Source organism: Somniosus microcephalus, chromosome 29 (genome assembly GCF_052327205.1).
Source record: "Somniosus microcephalus isolate GS21.2 chromosome 29, FLI_Smic_1.0, whole genome shotgun sequence".
Taxonomy (NCBI): domain Eukaryota; kingdom Metazoa; phylum Chordata; class Chondrichthyes; order Squaliformes; family Somniosidae; genus Somniosus; species Somniosus microcephalus.
In genome coordinates, this window is record NC_141015.1 from 7,923,999 (window position 1) to 7,941,356 (window position 17,358).

Sequence of the window (17,358 nt, forward strand, 5' to 3'; positions counted from 1 at the left end):
GGCGAGAGGCAATATATAGTGCAGATGGAGCAACATGGGTGATTGAGAGAGAAGGTGGGCTGAGAAGTAATCACAGGGAAGGGGGAATGGGGACGGTGGGGAGTTGGGAATGGATAACGGTGGGATTTGGGAACGCCTACTCCTGCTCCTATTTCTTATGTTCTTAGGTTAACAATAAATATGTCCACCTATCAATCTTGTGAACAAACAGATAATGAGCTGTCAGACTGGAGCCTGTGCCCACATGCACAACTCACAACTCTCATTCCATTTCCCTGATTATACAGTACTACACCTTGCTTTGTGTCATCAGTAAACTTGGATACATTACGCTCGGTCCCCTGATCCAAGTCATTGATATAGATTGCAACTAGCTGAGCACTGATCCTTGCGGTACCCCATTAGTTACAGCCTGCCAACCTGAAAATGACCTGTTTATCCCTACTCTGTTTTCTGTCCGTTAACCAATCCTCTATCCATGCTAATATATTACCGCCCCAACCCCATGAGCTCTAATTTTGTGTAATAACCTCTTGTGTGACACCTTATCGGCCATTCTTTATGCATCAGCCTAAATAGCAGAGGCTAAGCCCACCCCTATCCTCCCAGACACACACTTACTTTACAGCAGCGATTCACTAACAAAACATCAGGAGCAGGAGCACTGACTGATTTCACTCCCCTCCCCAGAGGACCCCAGATCCCGCTAACAGCCTTTGCACTTCTCTGGGATAGGGAGAGTCAGAATGTCCTCAGAGGTGGGTTAGCGGGGCACTTGTCTCCAAGCTGGGCTAACCTGGCCTTTGCAGTCAGCTCCAGTAGGTAACATTGGGTTTCATGTTGCAGCTGAATCTATCGCTTTTCAGCCAAGCCATTTAGACCAAAGTGATGGTTCCCAAGCAGCATATCCACACAAATCCATGCAACTAACTTCAGTTGGACCCAAAATAACAACAGAAAATGCTGGAAAAACTCAGCAGGCCAGGCAACATCCGTGGAGAGAAATTAGAGTCGACGTTTCGGGTGAACCCGTTTTCAAAACTGGAAAGGAAATGAAACAGATCGAAGGCAGGGCTGCGATAGAACAAAAGAAGTAAAGAGACATTAAGAGGTATTCAAAACCAGACGAGCTCTTTTGTTCTCTCCCAGCCCTGCCTTCGATCTATTTCATTTCCTTTCCAGTTTTGAAAAAGGGTTTCGACCCGAAACGTCAACTCTAATTTCTCTCCACGGATGTTGCCTGGCCTGCTGAGTTTTTCCAGCATTTTCTGTTGTTATTTCAGATTTCCAGCATCTGCAGTATTTTGCTATCGTTCAGTTGGACCCAAAATGGTTCCAGAGCCCCTCCCACTCTCAAGAGTCAGTACAGTTCTGACAGAAAGCAGTTCCACTGCTAGTAGAGGGGGCAGTAAAATGGGGTTTAATTAAAAAGATTTGTTAAAACTTGATGGGTAGCTATACAAAGCTGATTACAACTAGCCTCAGCAGGCCGTGGAGTAAAACCAACCATGACTCCCAGTCCTGATCACTGCCTGTGTTGGATACTGTGCACGTGCCATGCAACAACAGGATCATCTTCAGCTGCGATATCTTCCACTGTTGAACAGGATATCAACACTACTTACCCAGCTCACATTTCAATAGCCACTGGGACCAGGTACCGGAGGGCTGAGGGCAGCCATCCAAATGTTTCCTGGGGTGGAGGGGAAAGGAAAAAACTGGCAAGAAGAAAATGAAATACGAGGAAGTTAAAGTGTACTGAGTTACCTCCTCATCTCTGTGTGCATGGCTCCCACCCAGATCAATATACACAGCATCTTTATCATAAACAATACCCCCGACGCCAGACATTGGGGCATAGATCAGCTTCTCCTTCTCATTCAGGGACCGTTTCTTCTGCTGCTCTGGAAGGGGACAGGGATCTGGAAGGAAGCCAACTTCATTTAATGTGAAGTCACCCACACCTAAAAAACAAAAAAGGGAGGACATAATCATGCATGCAGATCATGTCTGTATTTGACTCCAAGTGATATTAAGAATGGACAGGTCAGATATACTGTAATATCAGAACAGACCTGATCATTACAGTGTATGGTTAGTAAGGATTTATTTACAAGCTACACAACATTAGAAGAACACATTTAAAAACTCCAAAAGGTTCCTCCCTCCCATTTTTCCCCGTCTCCCCCTAAAACTTCAGAGCTGGTTCCACAGCTGCCAACCACCCTCCAGGAAGTGGTTGTTCTTACTGTAAGTGTAGATAAGGAGTGTCGGCAGGCTTATCGTCCAACCTGGGGTTTAAAGGGTTAAGTTGTGAGGACAGGTTGCATAAACTTGGCTTGAGTTTAGAAGGTTGAGCGGTGATCTACTCGAGATGTTTAGAATGACAAAAAGGAGTGGGACTAATTGAAAAGCTCTTTCAAAGAGCTGGCACAGAAACGATGGACCGAATGGCCTCCTTCTGTGCTGTATGATTCAAAAGGGGAGGGTGGGGGAATCCCAAACAAGGGGGCATAATCTTAACATTAGAGCTAGGCCATTCAGGAGTGAAATCAGGAACACTTTCCACACAGAGGGTAGTGGAAATCTGGAATTCCCTCCCCAACAGGCTGTGGATGCCAATTGGAGCTTCCAAGAATGAGACCGATAGTTTTTTGTTGGGTCAGGATATCAAGGGATATGGAGCAAAGACGGGTAAATGTAGCTGAGGTGCCGATCAGCCATGATCCGATTGAACGGGCTCAAGGAGCTTAATGGCCTCCATGTTCTTATAGTCCACCATCACAGCTGAACCGGACTGTGTCCTACACGCAAACATTTCCTGGCATGAATCGCTTCACGGTGATCTAGAGCGGAACTGTGGCTGATTTTTCGCCCTCCCCTATCCCGGGGAATAGAAGCTATTTGTGGTGCTCCAACTGTCCCTGGCCAAGAGCAACTAACTCAGCACAAACCACGGGCTCAGCCTGCACTCTTCTGCTTTGTACAGTTTAGTTCCACAACAGGTGGCGCACTTAACCCAATAAGCAATTTCAATGAATTGGAGGCGTGCACTACCTGGAATGTGAATCTGACTGTTGTTCTTGAGGTATGTCCCACGCAGGTACCCATACATCGAAACTCTACGGTCACACTTCCGGTTTCTGCGGATGTCCTCAGGGTTGGTTAGATCTTCCATTCTGAAATAACAGAGACATCATTTTCTCAATTTTGTTTTTACTTTTCTACTCCAAAGTCATATTTTGGCACACTGGGATGTTTGGCATGGCTGAGCACGTGCTGGGTACAGCGTGCTATTTAAGGGGGGGGGCAAGGAATTTGTTGATGATCCCCAAGGCTTGACTGGATTGGGGGAAGTCTCCAGATATAGAGGCAGTCTTGGGCAGTTGGCATTTGTGGAGCTTTGGCAAGAGGTTATTACTGTGGGGCCCATTTTTCGTTCACCATACACTATCTTCTTGGAGAGGCAAACCATTTCCTCCTTCAGGAACAATGGAGAAAAGGAATGGTGACTCCAGATTCAATCATATCAACCAGCTCTTGATTCAGCAACTGCTGGATTACAATAAATAGATGCAAAATGAAAGCGGCCCACTTCCCAGGACCGACACATCCCCAGGCACAACATTAGTTTAGTCCCTTGCATATTCCACAGAAAACACAATGGCCCAGAAATTCGGGTCGGGGGCTTCCCGCGGGTGCAAGCCCCCAATCTGCACTTACCTTGCGCGCCGGCCGTTGAGCTGTGGGCCCGCGTGGAATTCCGATCCGGGGCCTGGTCCAGCTGCCGGCACGCAGTGCTTGCGTATCCCAGGGGCGCAGTTAGTTCGATGCGTCCCCTGGGATCACGTGGGCCATGGGGAGACAATTGGAGCAGGGAATGCTCCATTCATAAGTCTGACAGGAAGTGCTGTCAAACTTAGAAATACTACGGGCCCCTTCTTCTGACAAAACATCACTAAATCTTCAAATAAATTTTAAAAAAACCATCACAATTTTTAAATAAACTATAAATTACATGAAATAACTATTTTAAACAATAATTTAAATTTTTGAAAAAAATAATTTTATTTTCTAACAGGGCTAAAAATAAACTTACCTTGCTTCAAAGTATTTAAAAATAATAAACCTGTGGAAAAAATGTTTTAATTTTAATTAATTCACCACTTACCTTGTAAAAAGCAGGCCTTACACCTGCTTTCTTTGTCTAACTTCTGGAGGTTTACCCTCGCGGGAAAAACTGGAAAAAAAAACGAAGTTCGATGCGCACGCGTTTGACCTCTGAACCCCTGCTTTCAGGGGAACGGAAGTGCCGGTTTCCCGCGCACGCGCAGTGCATGCAGGAAACCGGCACTTCCATTGGGCCTATGGATGAGTACCCCGTGCGTACTCACCCGTGGAGACCCGAATTTCTGGGCCATTTCACTCGCCAAAGCGTGCCGCACAACTCTCATCCAACAGCTGGTTGGGTTCTTTCGCTTGCTCTCATCACATTTGCCACAAATAGTGCACAATGCCTGAATATTCTCTATGCTCATAAACCATTATGTCTAAACGTGTATTCCCCTCCCCTTTCCTACCCCAAAGCATTAATTTTGGGAAATCAGTCCAATTAGAATAGCAAAAAAGAGAAAGATAGACAATTTTTTTTTTTTTTTTTAAATAAAGTACAGGGCTTTAAACCTGGTAACATTAACTATCCAAAGGCAGACGGGAGTTAATCTAATTTACGTGGGAAAGGGGAGGAGTTCCGGGAGGGGTACCATTTCCCACTAACTCATTCTTTCCCAGCTTCCGCTCGCTCCTCCTGCAATCTTAACCGCCCCCCCCACCCCGCGCCCAGGGGGTCACCTACCTATTACTTTCCGATTACAGGAAACTCTTTTTTATCCGGCACCGACGGGGTGCCGGTTTATCAAAAAGTCCGGATTACTGAGAGGTATAGTTAAAAGGTACGAGAGCGCCGTACACAGCAACAAATCCAGGCTTCCCTGTTGCTTAGCAACAGGTGCAGGAACTCCAGCCGCAGACCAAGCGCCCCTGTTGCTTAGCAACAAGTGCAGGAACCCCGGTTACATGGCCACAGATCCAGGAACAGCCACTAATATGAAGTAAAACTTACCTGAACCACCACCTGAATTTTGCCGGTTAACAGAGATTTCCGGTTATTTAGGTGCCGGTAAATCGAGAGTTTCCTGTACCTCGTCTTCACAACTTCAATAGTTCCTCTGCACTATGGCCCTCAGCTCTTCATCTACATTTCCTCAGGGAAGTTGGACGACTTGTACCTACCTGTCAGCCAAGAAGTAAGGATGCGCCATTTGCCACACCAGTGGTCGGAACTTCATCACAGAGATAAATCGGCCCAGGTTCCGAATCTCCTGTTTCTGATATTCCCCGTGGACCATTCCGGACAGGTAAAAGAGCTTTGCACCCTGGAAATCCAGAAGATAATGCTGAGGTTTGCTTTAACTGACAGAGTACAGCCACTGACATTCATCAGAAGTTGTGGTGCAGTGCCTCACCAACAGCAACATTATAAACAACCTGGCTTTTCACCAACAATACAAAGCTCACCCGCTGCGTTGACATACAACACCACTGGGCGGCATAAGCACATTTTTCAGTGTGAACTGTTAGGTGATGGGCTCTTCCACTGAAAAGTATTTGGTGCACTGCTTGTGGGAGTTGATCTTTTACACTCAGTCCCAGGTTGCCTGAATAAACAAAACTCTCCCTCCCTCAAATATCAGAAATAATGCAGAGGTTTGGTGATAGAGGCAGCACTGTAATACCAGACGAGAAAGGCCAGGCCCAGGGTGGACCACTGCCCCGGACTCTATCTGTCCACCACTAGTTACAGAACTTACTGATGTAAAGGGTGGTGGAGGCAGACTCAATCGTGGCTTTCAAAAGGGAGTTGGATAAGTACCTGAAGGACAAAAGTTTGCAGGGCTACGGGGAAAGAGCGGGGGAGTGGGACTAGCGGGAGTGCTCTTGCAGAGAGCCGGCAAAGGCTCGACGGGCCTAATGGCCTTCTTCCGTGCTGTAACCGTTCCAAGAAAGAGCCAGTTTTGTAATTATTTTTAAACAAAACAGTGAGTTTATTTACAAGTCCGTCTCACTGCAGAACACCTAAAACTCAAAGAGTTCAAGTACCTTTTAAGGAAGTGGACCATGTATTTCTACCTTTAGCATCTGAAGATTTTTTTAAATTTACAGTGTCTATAGCACAGAGACAGACCATTCAGTCCAACTGGTCAACGCTCCACACGAGCCTCCTCCCACTCCAAATACCTCTTCCCACCCTGTCCCCGTATCCCTATATTTCTTTCTCCCACATGTATGCATCAATGTTTCAACCACTCCAAGGTGTCAGACGTGACTCAGTGGGTAGCACTCTCTCACCTCCGAGTCAGAAGGTTGTGGGTTCAAGTCCCACTCCAGAGACTTGAGTACATAATCCAGGCTGACACTTCAGTGCGGTACTGCACAGTTGGAGGTGCCGTCTTTCAGATGAGACGTTAAGCCGAAGCCCCGTCTGCCCTCTCAGGTGAATGTAAAAGATCCCACGGCATTAGTCGAAGAGCAGCAGGGGAGTTCTCCCCGGTGTCCTGTCCGGTATTTGTCCCTCAACCAACATCACTAAAACAGATTATCTGGTCATAAATATAAGATACTGTATTACTAATAAATCCAATAGGGAATTCAGGAGAAACATCTTTAACCAGAGAGTGGTGAGAACGTGGAACTCGCTACCACAGGGAGCGGTTGAGGCAAATAGTATAGATGCATTTACGGGGAAGCTAGATAAACACATGAGGGAGAAAGGAATAGAAGATTATGCCGATAGGGTGAGATGAAATAGGGTGGGAGGAGGCTCCTGTAGAGCATTAACACCCATAGATGAGTTGGGCTGAATGGCCTGTTTCTGTGCTGTACATTCTATGTAATTATCTCATTGCTGTTTGTGGGAGCTTGCTGTGCACAAACTAGCTGCCGCGTTTCCTACATTACACCAGTGATTACACGTCAAAAGTACTTCATCGGCTGAGATGCGCTTTGGGAAATCCAGAGGTTGCGAAAGGCGCTATATAAATGGAAGTTCTTTAATGTGTCGGCAAGTTCCGCACTCGCTGTGTAAGAAGCCTCAATCCTCACTATTTTACTAACACAAATGAAATCTAACACAAGCTCCTTAGTGGCTCAGTGGGTTAATGTGCCATCTGTTGGGAGACGATACCCTACAGGCCAGAAGGACCCAAGTTTGAGCCCAGTTTGTGCTGAGTCAGTTGATCTGATTTGAGATCGATAGGTTTGTGCACTCTAGGGGAATCAAGGGATATGGACATTGGGCGGGAAAGTGGAGTTGATGTAGATCAGCCATGATCTTATTGAATGGTGGAGCAGGCTCGAGGGGCCCTGTGGCCGACTCCTGCTCCTATTTCTTATGGGGCATAAGATGAGGTGCACAAATTAGCCTGGGCACTTGTGAGCTACAGGTTCATAGAAACTAGGAGCAGGAGTAGGCCATTCGGCCCTTCGAGCCTGCTCCGCCATTCAACGAGATCATGGCTGATCATCCAAACCCTAGCACCCGGCCCCTACACGGACAGCCATCCCACCCAAGCCCTATCCCCGTAACCCCACGTATTTAATCCCCCCTAACACTAAGGGCCAATTTTTTTATCATGGCCAATCAACCTAACCCGCACATCTTTGGACTGTGGGAGGAAACCGGAGCACCCGGAGGAAACCCACGCAAACACGAGGAGAATGTGCAAACTCCACACAGACAGTCACCCGAGGCCGGATTTGAACCCGGGTCCCTGGCGCTGTGAGGCAACAGTGCTAACCACTATGCCACCGTGCTTCCTGTTCCTAATTGCTATACAATAACCTGTGCTGGAAAACCTTTGAAGTCAATTAGTCTGCCAATGCTCACTGGGCTCAAACACAAGGAGTGGCCATTTGACCCAAGTACTGGAGATTGTCAGTACCTGTGAAACCTTCAGTATAGGACAACACTGAAAAAATCCCCAATCAGTAACAAACAAAATTAGTTTGTGGATGATGGGCTTCCACCAATCAAAACACCCCAGTGCTCTGACAGACAATGGGAAGTAAAGGGGAGACACTAGCACCAGAGCAAATTCACCCTCTATTTTAATTTCAGATACTTCCCAATAAACTCACTCACCCATTAATACTCATAGGTGCCAACGATGCCTCCTTCACCATTACTGTCCAGAGAGCAGCAAGTTCTGACTCCAGGAAGCTCCAATCCATTGCTCCCACTTTCCAAAAGCCTCAAACTCTGATGGCAGTGGCACAGGGTTATATGAAGATGAGCAACTCTCCACATCATTACCAAAGTGGCATTCGAGTGTGTGCCTGGACAGTGACGATCAGTGGACTATTTAACTAGAGAGGTGTCACAGCAAAGATTGATTCTGTCCTGAACTCAAACACTTCTAGCGGGGGCCAGTACCACATTACAGGATGCATTCACTTCCCAGGGTTACATCAGCTCTCGGACCCCCTCCCCTTGCTGGCTCATACCTGGTAGACCTCGGTCCAGAACCGGTGCTTCAGATTTTTCTTGGTCTTCCTCAGCTGCTTGTTGTTTTTGAAGGTGTCGAGGTGGGTGAGGACCCCCATGATTTTGGGAAAACCATGAACTTGACAGATGTTCAGGAACTCGAATGTCTCCATCTCAAAGCCAAAGCTGGCATCGGTCAGCATTAGAACCTGCAGGAGAGAGGCTCACTTAATCCACACTGGCTGTACACAGAATGTACGAGAAAAGCCTTTCGTTCGATCCTCTGTGCGGCTCATTGATGTGATGCCACAAAACAAAATATTTGCCCGATTGTTATGTTTTCATGAATTTGTGCTCATTGCGGTGAGGAACCTCAATAACTTTTCACCGTCACCAGCGTCCATTCAAATACTCACGAGTTGTAGCAAGGGTTTGATACAGCAAAACTGCTTCCTTCAGACTCTCCCAACGTCAGGAAAGCATCCCACCGTACCAGTATAACATTGCTATTGTCCACATCCACAACCTGCCTGGCCCATCTGAGTGAATGGACCCAAACTGCTGTAGACTTATCTTTCCTCATTACAGACCCTTCCAGCTGGCAGACTTCCACATCAGCTACGCCACATTTAAAATTGGCTCTCAAAGGTAAAAAGGGCAGTGTGTTAACCCATTGTGCTACTCAATCCCTTAAGTAGGCTTATAGTCATCCTTTATTTAACAAAATAAGCAAGACAGGCTTAAGTGAAATCCTATCTTACACCCTCCAAAAACTTCAGCTCATTCAAAACTCTGCTGCCCGTGTCCGAACTCCCACCAAGCCCCGTTCACCCATCACCCCTGTGCTCGCTGATCTACAGCAAATGTAACCCCACTACTTAAGGGAGGAGGGAGAGAGAAGACAGGGAACTACAGACCAGTTAGCCTGATATCAGTAGTAGGGAAAATGCTAGAATCTATTATTAAGGACACGGCAAAAGGGTACTTAGAAAATAATAAAAGAATTGGGCAGAGTCAACACGGATTTATGAAAGGAAAATCATGTTTAACGAATCTTAGTTTTTTGAGGTTGTAACTAGCAGAATAGATAAGGGGGAACCAGTGGATGTGGTGTATTTGGATTTTCAGAAGGCATTCGATAAGGTGCCACACAAGAGGTTATTAAACAAAATTAGGGCTTATGGGATTGGGGGTAATATACTAGCATGGACTGAGGATTGGTTAATGGACAGAAAACAGAGAGTAGGAATAAACGGGTCATTTTCGGGTTGGCAGGCTGTAACTAGTGGGGTACTGCAAGGATCAGTGCTTGGGCCTCAGCTATTCACAATCTACATCAATGATTTGGATGAGGGGACCAAGTGTAATATATCCAAGTTTGCTGATGATACAAAGCTAGGTGGGAATGTAAGTTGTGAGGAGGATGCAAGGAGACTTCAAGGGGATATAGACAGGCTAAGTGAGTGGGCAAGAACATGGCAAATGGAATATAATGTGGAGAAATGTGAAGTTGTCCACTTCAGTGGGAAAAATAGTAAAGCAGAGTATTTTTTAAATGGTGAGAGATTGGGAAATGGTGTTCAGAGGGACCTGGGTGTCCTTGTACACAAATCACTGAAAGTGAACATGCAGGTACAGCAATTAGGAAAGCAAATGGTATGTTTGCCTTTATTACAAGAGGATTTGAATATAAAAGTAAAGACGTCTTACTGCAATTATATAGGGCCCCGGTGAGACCACACCTGGAGTATTGTGGACAGTTTTGGTCTCCTTACCTAAGGAAGGATGTACTTGCCATAGAGGGAGTGCAACAAAGGTTCACCAGACTGATTCCTGGGATGGGGGATTGTCCTATGAGGACAGACTGAGTAGACTAGGCCTATATTCTCTAGTATTTAGAAGAATGAGAGGTGATCTAATTGAAACATACAAAATTCTTACAGGGCTTGACAGGGTAAATGCAGGGAGGATGTTTCCCCTGGCTGGGGAGTCTAGAACCAGGGGTCACAGTCTCAGAATAAGGGGTCGGCCATTTAGAACTGAGATGAAGAGAAATTGGAATTCTCTACCCCAGAGGGCTGTGGAGGCTCAGTCGTTGAGTATATTCAAGACAGAGATCGACAGATTTTTGGATATTAAGGGAATCAAGGGACATGGGGATAGTGCAGGACAGTGGAGTTGAGGTAGAAGATCAGCCATGATCTTATTGAATGGTGGAGCAGGCTCGAGGGGCCAAATGGCCGACTCCTGCCCCTATTTCTTATGTTCTTATATTGGCTCCCGGTCCGGCAACACCTTGAATTTAAAATGTTCGTCCTTGTGCTCAAATCCCTCCATGGCCTCGCTCCTCCCGATCACTGTAACCTTCGTCAGTCCTACAACCCTCCAAGATCTCTGATCTCCTCCAATGCTGGCTTCTTGCGCATCCCCGATTTTCATCACTTCACCATTGGCGGCCGTGCCTTCAACTGTCTCGGGCCTAAACTCTGGAATTCCCTCTCTAAACCTCTCCGCCTCTCTCTCCTCCTTTAAGATGCTCCTTAAAACCTACCTCTTTAACAAAGCTTTTGGTCACCCTTCCCAATATCTCTTCATGTGGCTCTGTGTCAAAAAGTTTTTGATAACACTCCCGTGAAGGGTATTGGGGCGTTTTACTACGTTAAAGGTGCTGTATCAAAGCAAGTCGTTGTCTCTGCCACTTGGCAGCATGACTCAACTAGCCAAGTAATGTTTTAACAAAAGGCAAACACATTTTTTTTTTTTTAATTCAACAAAAATGCAAATGGTTCCTCACCAGATCGGCCACTTTGGCCAAGTCGATCATGGAGTTCATATCGTTCCCGCATTCGATGATGGAGAGACGCCGCTTTTTGCCTAATGGAAACCAAAGCATGTGATTACTTACAGACTGTAAAGACTATGCAAAGGAAGACCGGTGAGGTGGTGAAAACAAGTCCAGATTCCACATGGAGAGGCTAAGGAAGATAAATCTATTCCATCTGGAGAGCATGTTTTTGGATCATTTGAAGTTTTTTTAAATAATAGAATGGATTGACGATACGAGCACAGGGACCTGATGGAGCAACAAACGTTCTTTCACCTCTTGGACCCAGGGTGAAGGTGTCCTCTGTCTGCTGGCTGTAATGATCTTAATTGAAATCAGTCTCAACCCAGCTGATAGGAATACATAGATTGCAGCACAGAAACAGGCCATTTGGCCCAACCAGTCCCCATCGGCGTTTAACCCCCACACGAGCAAATAGTCCGAACCAAATTCACCCGCCCTGTTCCAAAATCCCATCACCCACCTGTCCAATCCAAGCTTGAATGTTGACACTGTTTCTGTCTCAGCCACTAACCATGGAAGTGAATTCCACAACCTCACAACTCTGTGTGACGTTTCTCCTGCCCTCTGTTCTAAATCTCTAACATTTAATCTTGGGTCCAGACCCTCAACTACTGGAACCAGTCTGCTTCTGTCCAGCCTATCCCATCCTTTCATAATTATAAACACTTGTATCATTTTCCCCCAGGCAGCACTTACTGAATCTGCATTGTACTCCTCTCTAGAGCCTAACATCCTTCCAATATGTGGAGCCCAATACTGCACACGGGCTGAAGGTTTTGTACAGTATCCCAGGGTGCCTGGGCCAACGCTAATTGACACTAAATTGACAACACTTACAGGACACACAATGGAAGGTATGAATATGGAAAATGTTGCACTATAGTGCAGTAGAGCTGCTCTGAGGCACATTCGCTGGGCAAAACACACACAAAAAAGGCAGCGAGAGAGATTCCGCCCTGGTCTGTAGGACAGGGTGCCAAGGAGTTAAGTCTAAATCAAGCACTGCGTCTCACCAAAGTGGATTCATTTTCCAGTGATCGCAGATCATTAAATTGTACCATCTGATCCCAACGGCTGCACTGTGCTTCACTGTACCCTGGCATAAAGCGGCTTAAAACCAAGCCTAGTTTAATCTAGTGATAACTTGGGCCGCCGTCACAGAGATGACGAAAGACTTGTGACGTGAAGCAGACGTCCATGTCTTTCACAAGGGATTTCACTGTTACACCCTCGGGTCTCGCTACCGGAGCAGTATTTAGGATAGAGCGTGTCAACTCCCACAAAGCTCAGATGCCTCACTGACTTACAGCAGCAAATGATGCCATAGAGCCGAGATGGTAACTGTGGCCAAGGTCGCCTTCCCACCTCTCCCCATGGTTCAACAGGAGCTCCCCTCCCACCTCTCCCCATGGTTCAACAGGAGCTCCCCTCCCACCTCTCCCCATGGTTCAATAGCTCCCCTCCCACCTCTCCCCATGGTTCAATAGCTCCCCTCCCACCTCTCCCCATGGTTCAATAGCTCCCCTCCCACCTCTCCCCATGGTTCAATAGCTCCCCTCCCACCTCTCCCCATGGTTCAATAGCTCCCCTCCCACCTCATGGGGGTAATGTGTGTGTGGAGGCGGGAGACGTCGGTAGGGTTCTTAATGAATACTTTGCGTCTGTTTTGACAAAGGAGAGGGGTGAAGCAGACATTGTTATCAGAGAGGAGGAGGGTGAAATATTAAATAAATGAAATAAACATAGTGAGAGAGGAATATTAAGGGGTTTAGCAGCTTTAAAAGTGGATAAATCCCCAGGCCCAGATGAAATGTATCCCAGGCTAAGTGAAGCAAAAGAGGAAATAGCAGAGGCCCTGACCATCATTTTCCAATCCTCTCTGGCTTCAGGTGTGGTGCCGGAGGACTGGAGGACTGCTAATGTGGTACCCTTGTTTAAAAAGGGAGAAAAGGATAGACCGAGTAATTACAGGCCAGTCAGCCTAACCTCGGTGGTGGGAAAATTATTGGAAAGATTTCTGAAGGACAGGATAAATCTTCATTTAGAAAGACGTGGATTAATCAAGGATAGTCAGCACGGATTTGTTAAGGGAAGGTCGTGTCTGACAAACTTGATTGAATTTTTTGAGGAGGTAACAAGGAGGGTAGTGCGTTTGATGTAGTGTATATGGACTTTAGCAAGGCTTTTGATAAGGTTCCACATGGCAGACTGGTCACGAAGTTAAAAGCCCATGGGATCCAGGGCAAAGTGTCAAGTTGGATTCAAAGCTAGCTCGGAGACCGGAAGCAGAGTGTAATGGTTGATGGGTTTTTTGTGACTGGAAGGCTGTTTCCAGTGGGGTTCCGCAGGGCTCAGTGCTAGGTCCCTTGCTTTTTGTGGTATATATCAATGATCTAGACTTGAATATAGGGGGTATGATTAAGAAGTTTGCAGATGATACTAAAATCGGCTGTGTGGTTGATACTGAAGAAGGAAGCTGTAGACTGCAGGAAGATATCAATAAATTGGTCAGGTGGGCAGAACAGTGGCAAATGGAATTCAATCCGGAGAAATGTGAGGTAATGCATTTGGGGAGGGCTAACAAGGAAAGGGAATACACGTTAAATGGTAGGACACTGAGTAGTGTAAGGTGGTTAAGGCGGCATACGGAATGCTTGCCCTTATTAGCCATGGCATAGAATACAAGAGCAGGGGGGGTTATGCTTCAACTGTATAAAACACTAGTTAGGCCTCAGCTAGAGTACTGCGTGCAGTTCTGGTCACCACATTACAGGAAAGATGTGATTGCACTAGAGAGGGTACAGAGGAGATTTACAAGGATGTTGCCGGGAGTAGAGAATCTTAGCTATGAGGAAAGACTGGATAGGCTGGGTCTGTTTTTCTTGGAACAGAGGAGGCTGAGGGAAGACCTTATTGAGGTGTATAAAATTATGAGGGGCATAGATAAAGTGGATAGAAAGGACCTATTTCCCTTAGCAAAGGGGTCAAAAATCATGGGGCACAGATTTAAAGTAATTGGTGGAAGGTTTAGAGGGGATTTGAGGGGAAATTTCTTCACCCAGAGGGTTGAGGGGGTCTGGAACTCACTGCCTGAAAGGGTGGTAGAGGCAGGAACCCTAACCACATTTAAAAAGTACTTGGATGTGCACTTGGGATGCTGTAACCTGCAGGGCTACGGACCAAGAGCTGGGAAGTGGGATTAGGCTGGAAAGCTCTTTGTTGGCCGGCACGGACACTGTGGGCCAAAATGGCCTCCTTCCGTGCTGTAACTTTCTATGATTTCTATGAATTCTCCCCATGGTTCTATAGGAGCTCCCTTACCTATTCTGTCAGTGAAGCACCGTGGGAATTTCTTTTGCATTGAAGGTACTATATCAATAAAGTTGTTCTGTAAACACTGTAATTGGACCACTCAGCATCTTCAAATCACTTCTTCATATAATACTTACATTTATAGACTTACCTGCAATTATAGTGACTGGACCCCTGATATTGGTTAGTCTTTGCTTGGTGAAGTTTCGAATAAGGCACCGAATCAAAGTGCTCTTTCCCACTTGCGGGGGACCTACCACAACAATTACAATAGGTGGGGGCTCCAATGGTGTCCGGTCAATCATGGGAATATGGTGCTTTTTAGTTTTCAAATCCTGGGCCCTGTTTATGAGAGTATTAAATAAAATAGTTAACTGTAATCACACAGGGTTCCTCTTCCCAATCTACAGCTTCTCTCAGGAACAGGAGTAGGCCATTGACCACTCGAGTCTGTTCCACCATTCAATCAGATCCATCTCCCCATCTTGGTTCTGTAGCCCTTATCTAACAACAATCGATCAAGCTCAGTTTTGACATTTTCAATTGACCCCCAGCCTCAACAGCTTTTTGGGGTAGGAGAGTTCCAGATTTCCACTACATTTTGTGCCTCCTGACATCACCCCTGAACAGGGCCTGGCTCTAATTTTAAGGATATCCCCTTTGTTCTGGACTCCCCCCCCCCCCCCCGCCCCCACCTCCCCCCAGCAGAAATAGTTTCTGTCTACTCTATCAAATCCTTTAATCATCTTAAACACCTCAATTGATCGTCCCTTAATCTTCTAAACTCGAGGGAATACAAGCCCAGTCTGGGCAACCTGTCCTCGGAATTTAACCCCTTTAGCCCCGGGATCATTCTGGTGAATCTGCGCTGCTCCCCCTCCGAGGCCAATATATCCTGCCCGAGGTGCGGGGCCCAGAAACTAAATGCAGTGTTCAGATGGGGTCTAACCAGAGCTTTATATCACTGTAACATACCTTCCACCTCTTTATATTCTAGCCACCGAGATAAAGGCCAACATTCCATTAGCTTTTTAATTATTTTTGTACCTGTCCACTAGCTTTTAGTGATTTCTGTACTTGGACCCTTGAAAATCTCGGCTCCTCCACAGTTCCCAGCTTCTCACCATTTAGAAAATACTCTGATCGATCTTCCTTAGGTTTAAAGTGGATGCCCTCACACTTCCCCACATTGAACCTGTGCCGCCTAACTTGGCATCATCAGCAAATTTGGATATACAGGTATTCCTTCATCCAAGTCATGTATAAACATAGTGAATCGCTGAGCCCCCAGTACAGATCCCTGGGGGACACCACTGGTCACATCCTGTCAATGAGTACACACCCATTGTCCCTACTCTCTGGCTCCTATCTCCTAACCAATTCCATATCCATGTCAAAAGGTTGCCTCCAATTTCTATGCACTTTCATTTTTGTTAAGTCTCTTATGTAGAACCGTATCGAATGCCTTCTGGAAGTGCATATAAATAATATACAATCATAGAATACTACAGCACAGAAGGAGGCCATTCGAAGAGCAATCCAGTTAGTCCCACTCCCTCACTCTTTCCCCACAGGCCTGCAATTTTTTCTCCTTCAAGTATTTATCCAATTCCCTTTTGAAGGCTACTATTGAATCTGTGTCCACCGCCCCAGCAGGCAGTGCGTTCCAAATCCTGACCACTCGCTGCGTAAAAAAGTTTCCTCCTGTCGCCTCTGGTTCTTTTGCCAATCACCTTAAATCTGTGCCCTTCAGCCATTGGAAACGGTTTCTCTTTATTTCCTCTATCGAAATCCTTCATGATTTTCAACACCTCTATCAAATCTCCTCTTAGCCTTCTCTGCTCCAAGGAGAACAACCCCAGCTTCTCCAGTCTATCCACGTAACTGTAATCCCTCATCCCTGGAACCATTCTAGTGAATCTCCTCTGCGCCCTCTCCAAAGCCTCCACATCCTTCCTAAAGTGCGGTGCCTAGAACTGGACACAATACTCCAGCTGGGGCCGAACCAGTGTTTTATAACGGTTTAACATACTTCCTGGCCTTTGTACTCTCTGTCTCTATTTATACAGCCCAGGATCCCATATGCTTTATTAACTGCTTTGTTAACCTGTCCTGGAACCTTCAGAGATTTGTGCCCAAGAACCCCCAGGTCTCTCTGTTCTTGCTCCCTCTTTAACATTGTACCGTTTAGTGTGTATTGTCTCTCCTCATTCTTCCCACCAAAATGTATCGCCTCACACTTTTCTGCGGTGAATTTCATCTGCCGTGGGTCCACCCATTCCACCAGCCTGTCTATGTCCTCCTGAAGTCTATTAGTATCTTTCTCACTGTTAACTACACTTCCAAGTTTTGTGTGATAGACACTCCCTTATCTAACACATTAGTTACACCTTCAAAAAATTTAACTAGGTTCGTTAGACATGACTTGCCCATTACAAACCCATGTCGGCTCTCTCCGATCAGTTCATATTTGTCCAAATGCTCAGTCGCTCTGTCCCTAATAACAGATTCTAATAACTTCCCTGCAACAGATGCGAGACTAAAAAGTCTACAATTTCCTAGTTTATCTCTCCTATCCTTCTTAAATAGTGGAGTGACATTGGTAATCTTCCAAACCAAGGGGACAATTCCTGAATTGAGAGTTTTGGAAGATCTG

General features: G+C 46.1%; 1 protein-coding gene across 1 annotated transcript in view; it reads right to left on the minus strand.

The window, feature by feature from the left end:
• The window catches only part of bms1 (BMS1 ribosome biogenesis factor), a 37,819-nt gene extending 22,744 nt beyond the window's left edge, over positions 1 to 15,075 (minus strand). The window contains exons 1-6 of the mRNA XM_085970122.1: positions 14,854 to 15,075; positions 11,337 to 11,416; positions 8,563 to 8,751; positions 5,293 to 5,435; positions 3,058 to 3,179; positions 1,768 to 1,964 (exon numbers count right to left, since the gene is read on the minus strand). Of these exons, the coding sequence (XP_085826248.1) occupies positions 1,768 to 1,964; positions 3,058 to 3,179; positions 5,293 to 5,435; positions 8,563 to 8,751; positions 11,337 to 11,416; positions 14,854 to 15,007 (885 nt within the window). The 5' untranslated portion in view covers positions 15,008 to 15,075. The remainder of the gene's footprint in view (positions 1 to 1,767; positions 1,965 to 3,057; positions 3,180 to 5,292; positions 5,436 to 8,562; positions 8,752 to 11,336; positions 11,417 to 14,853) is intronic.
• Positions 15,076 to 17,358: the final 2,283 nt, after the last annotated feature.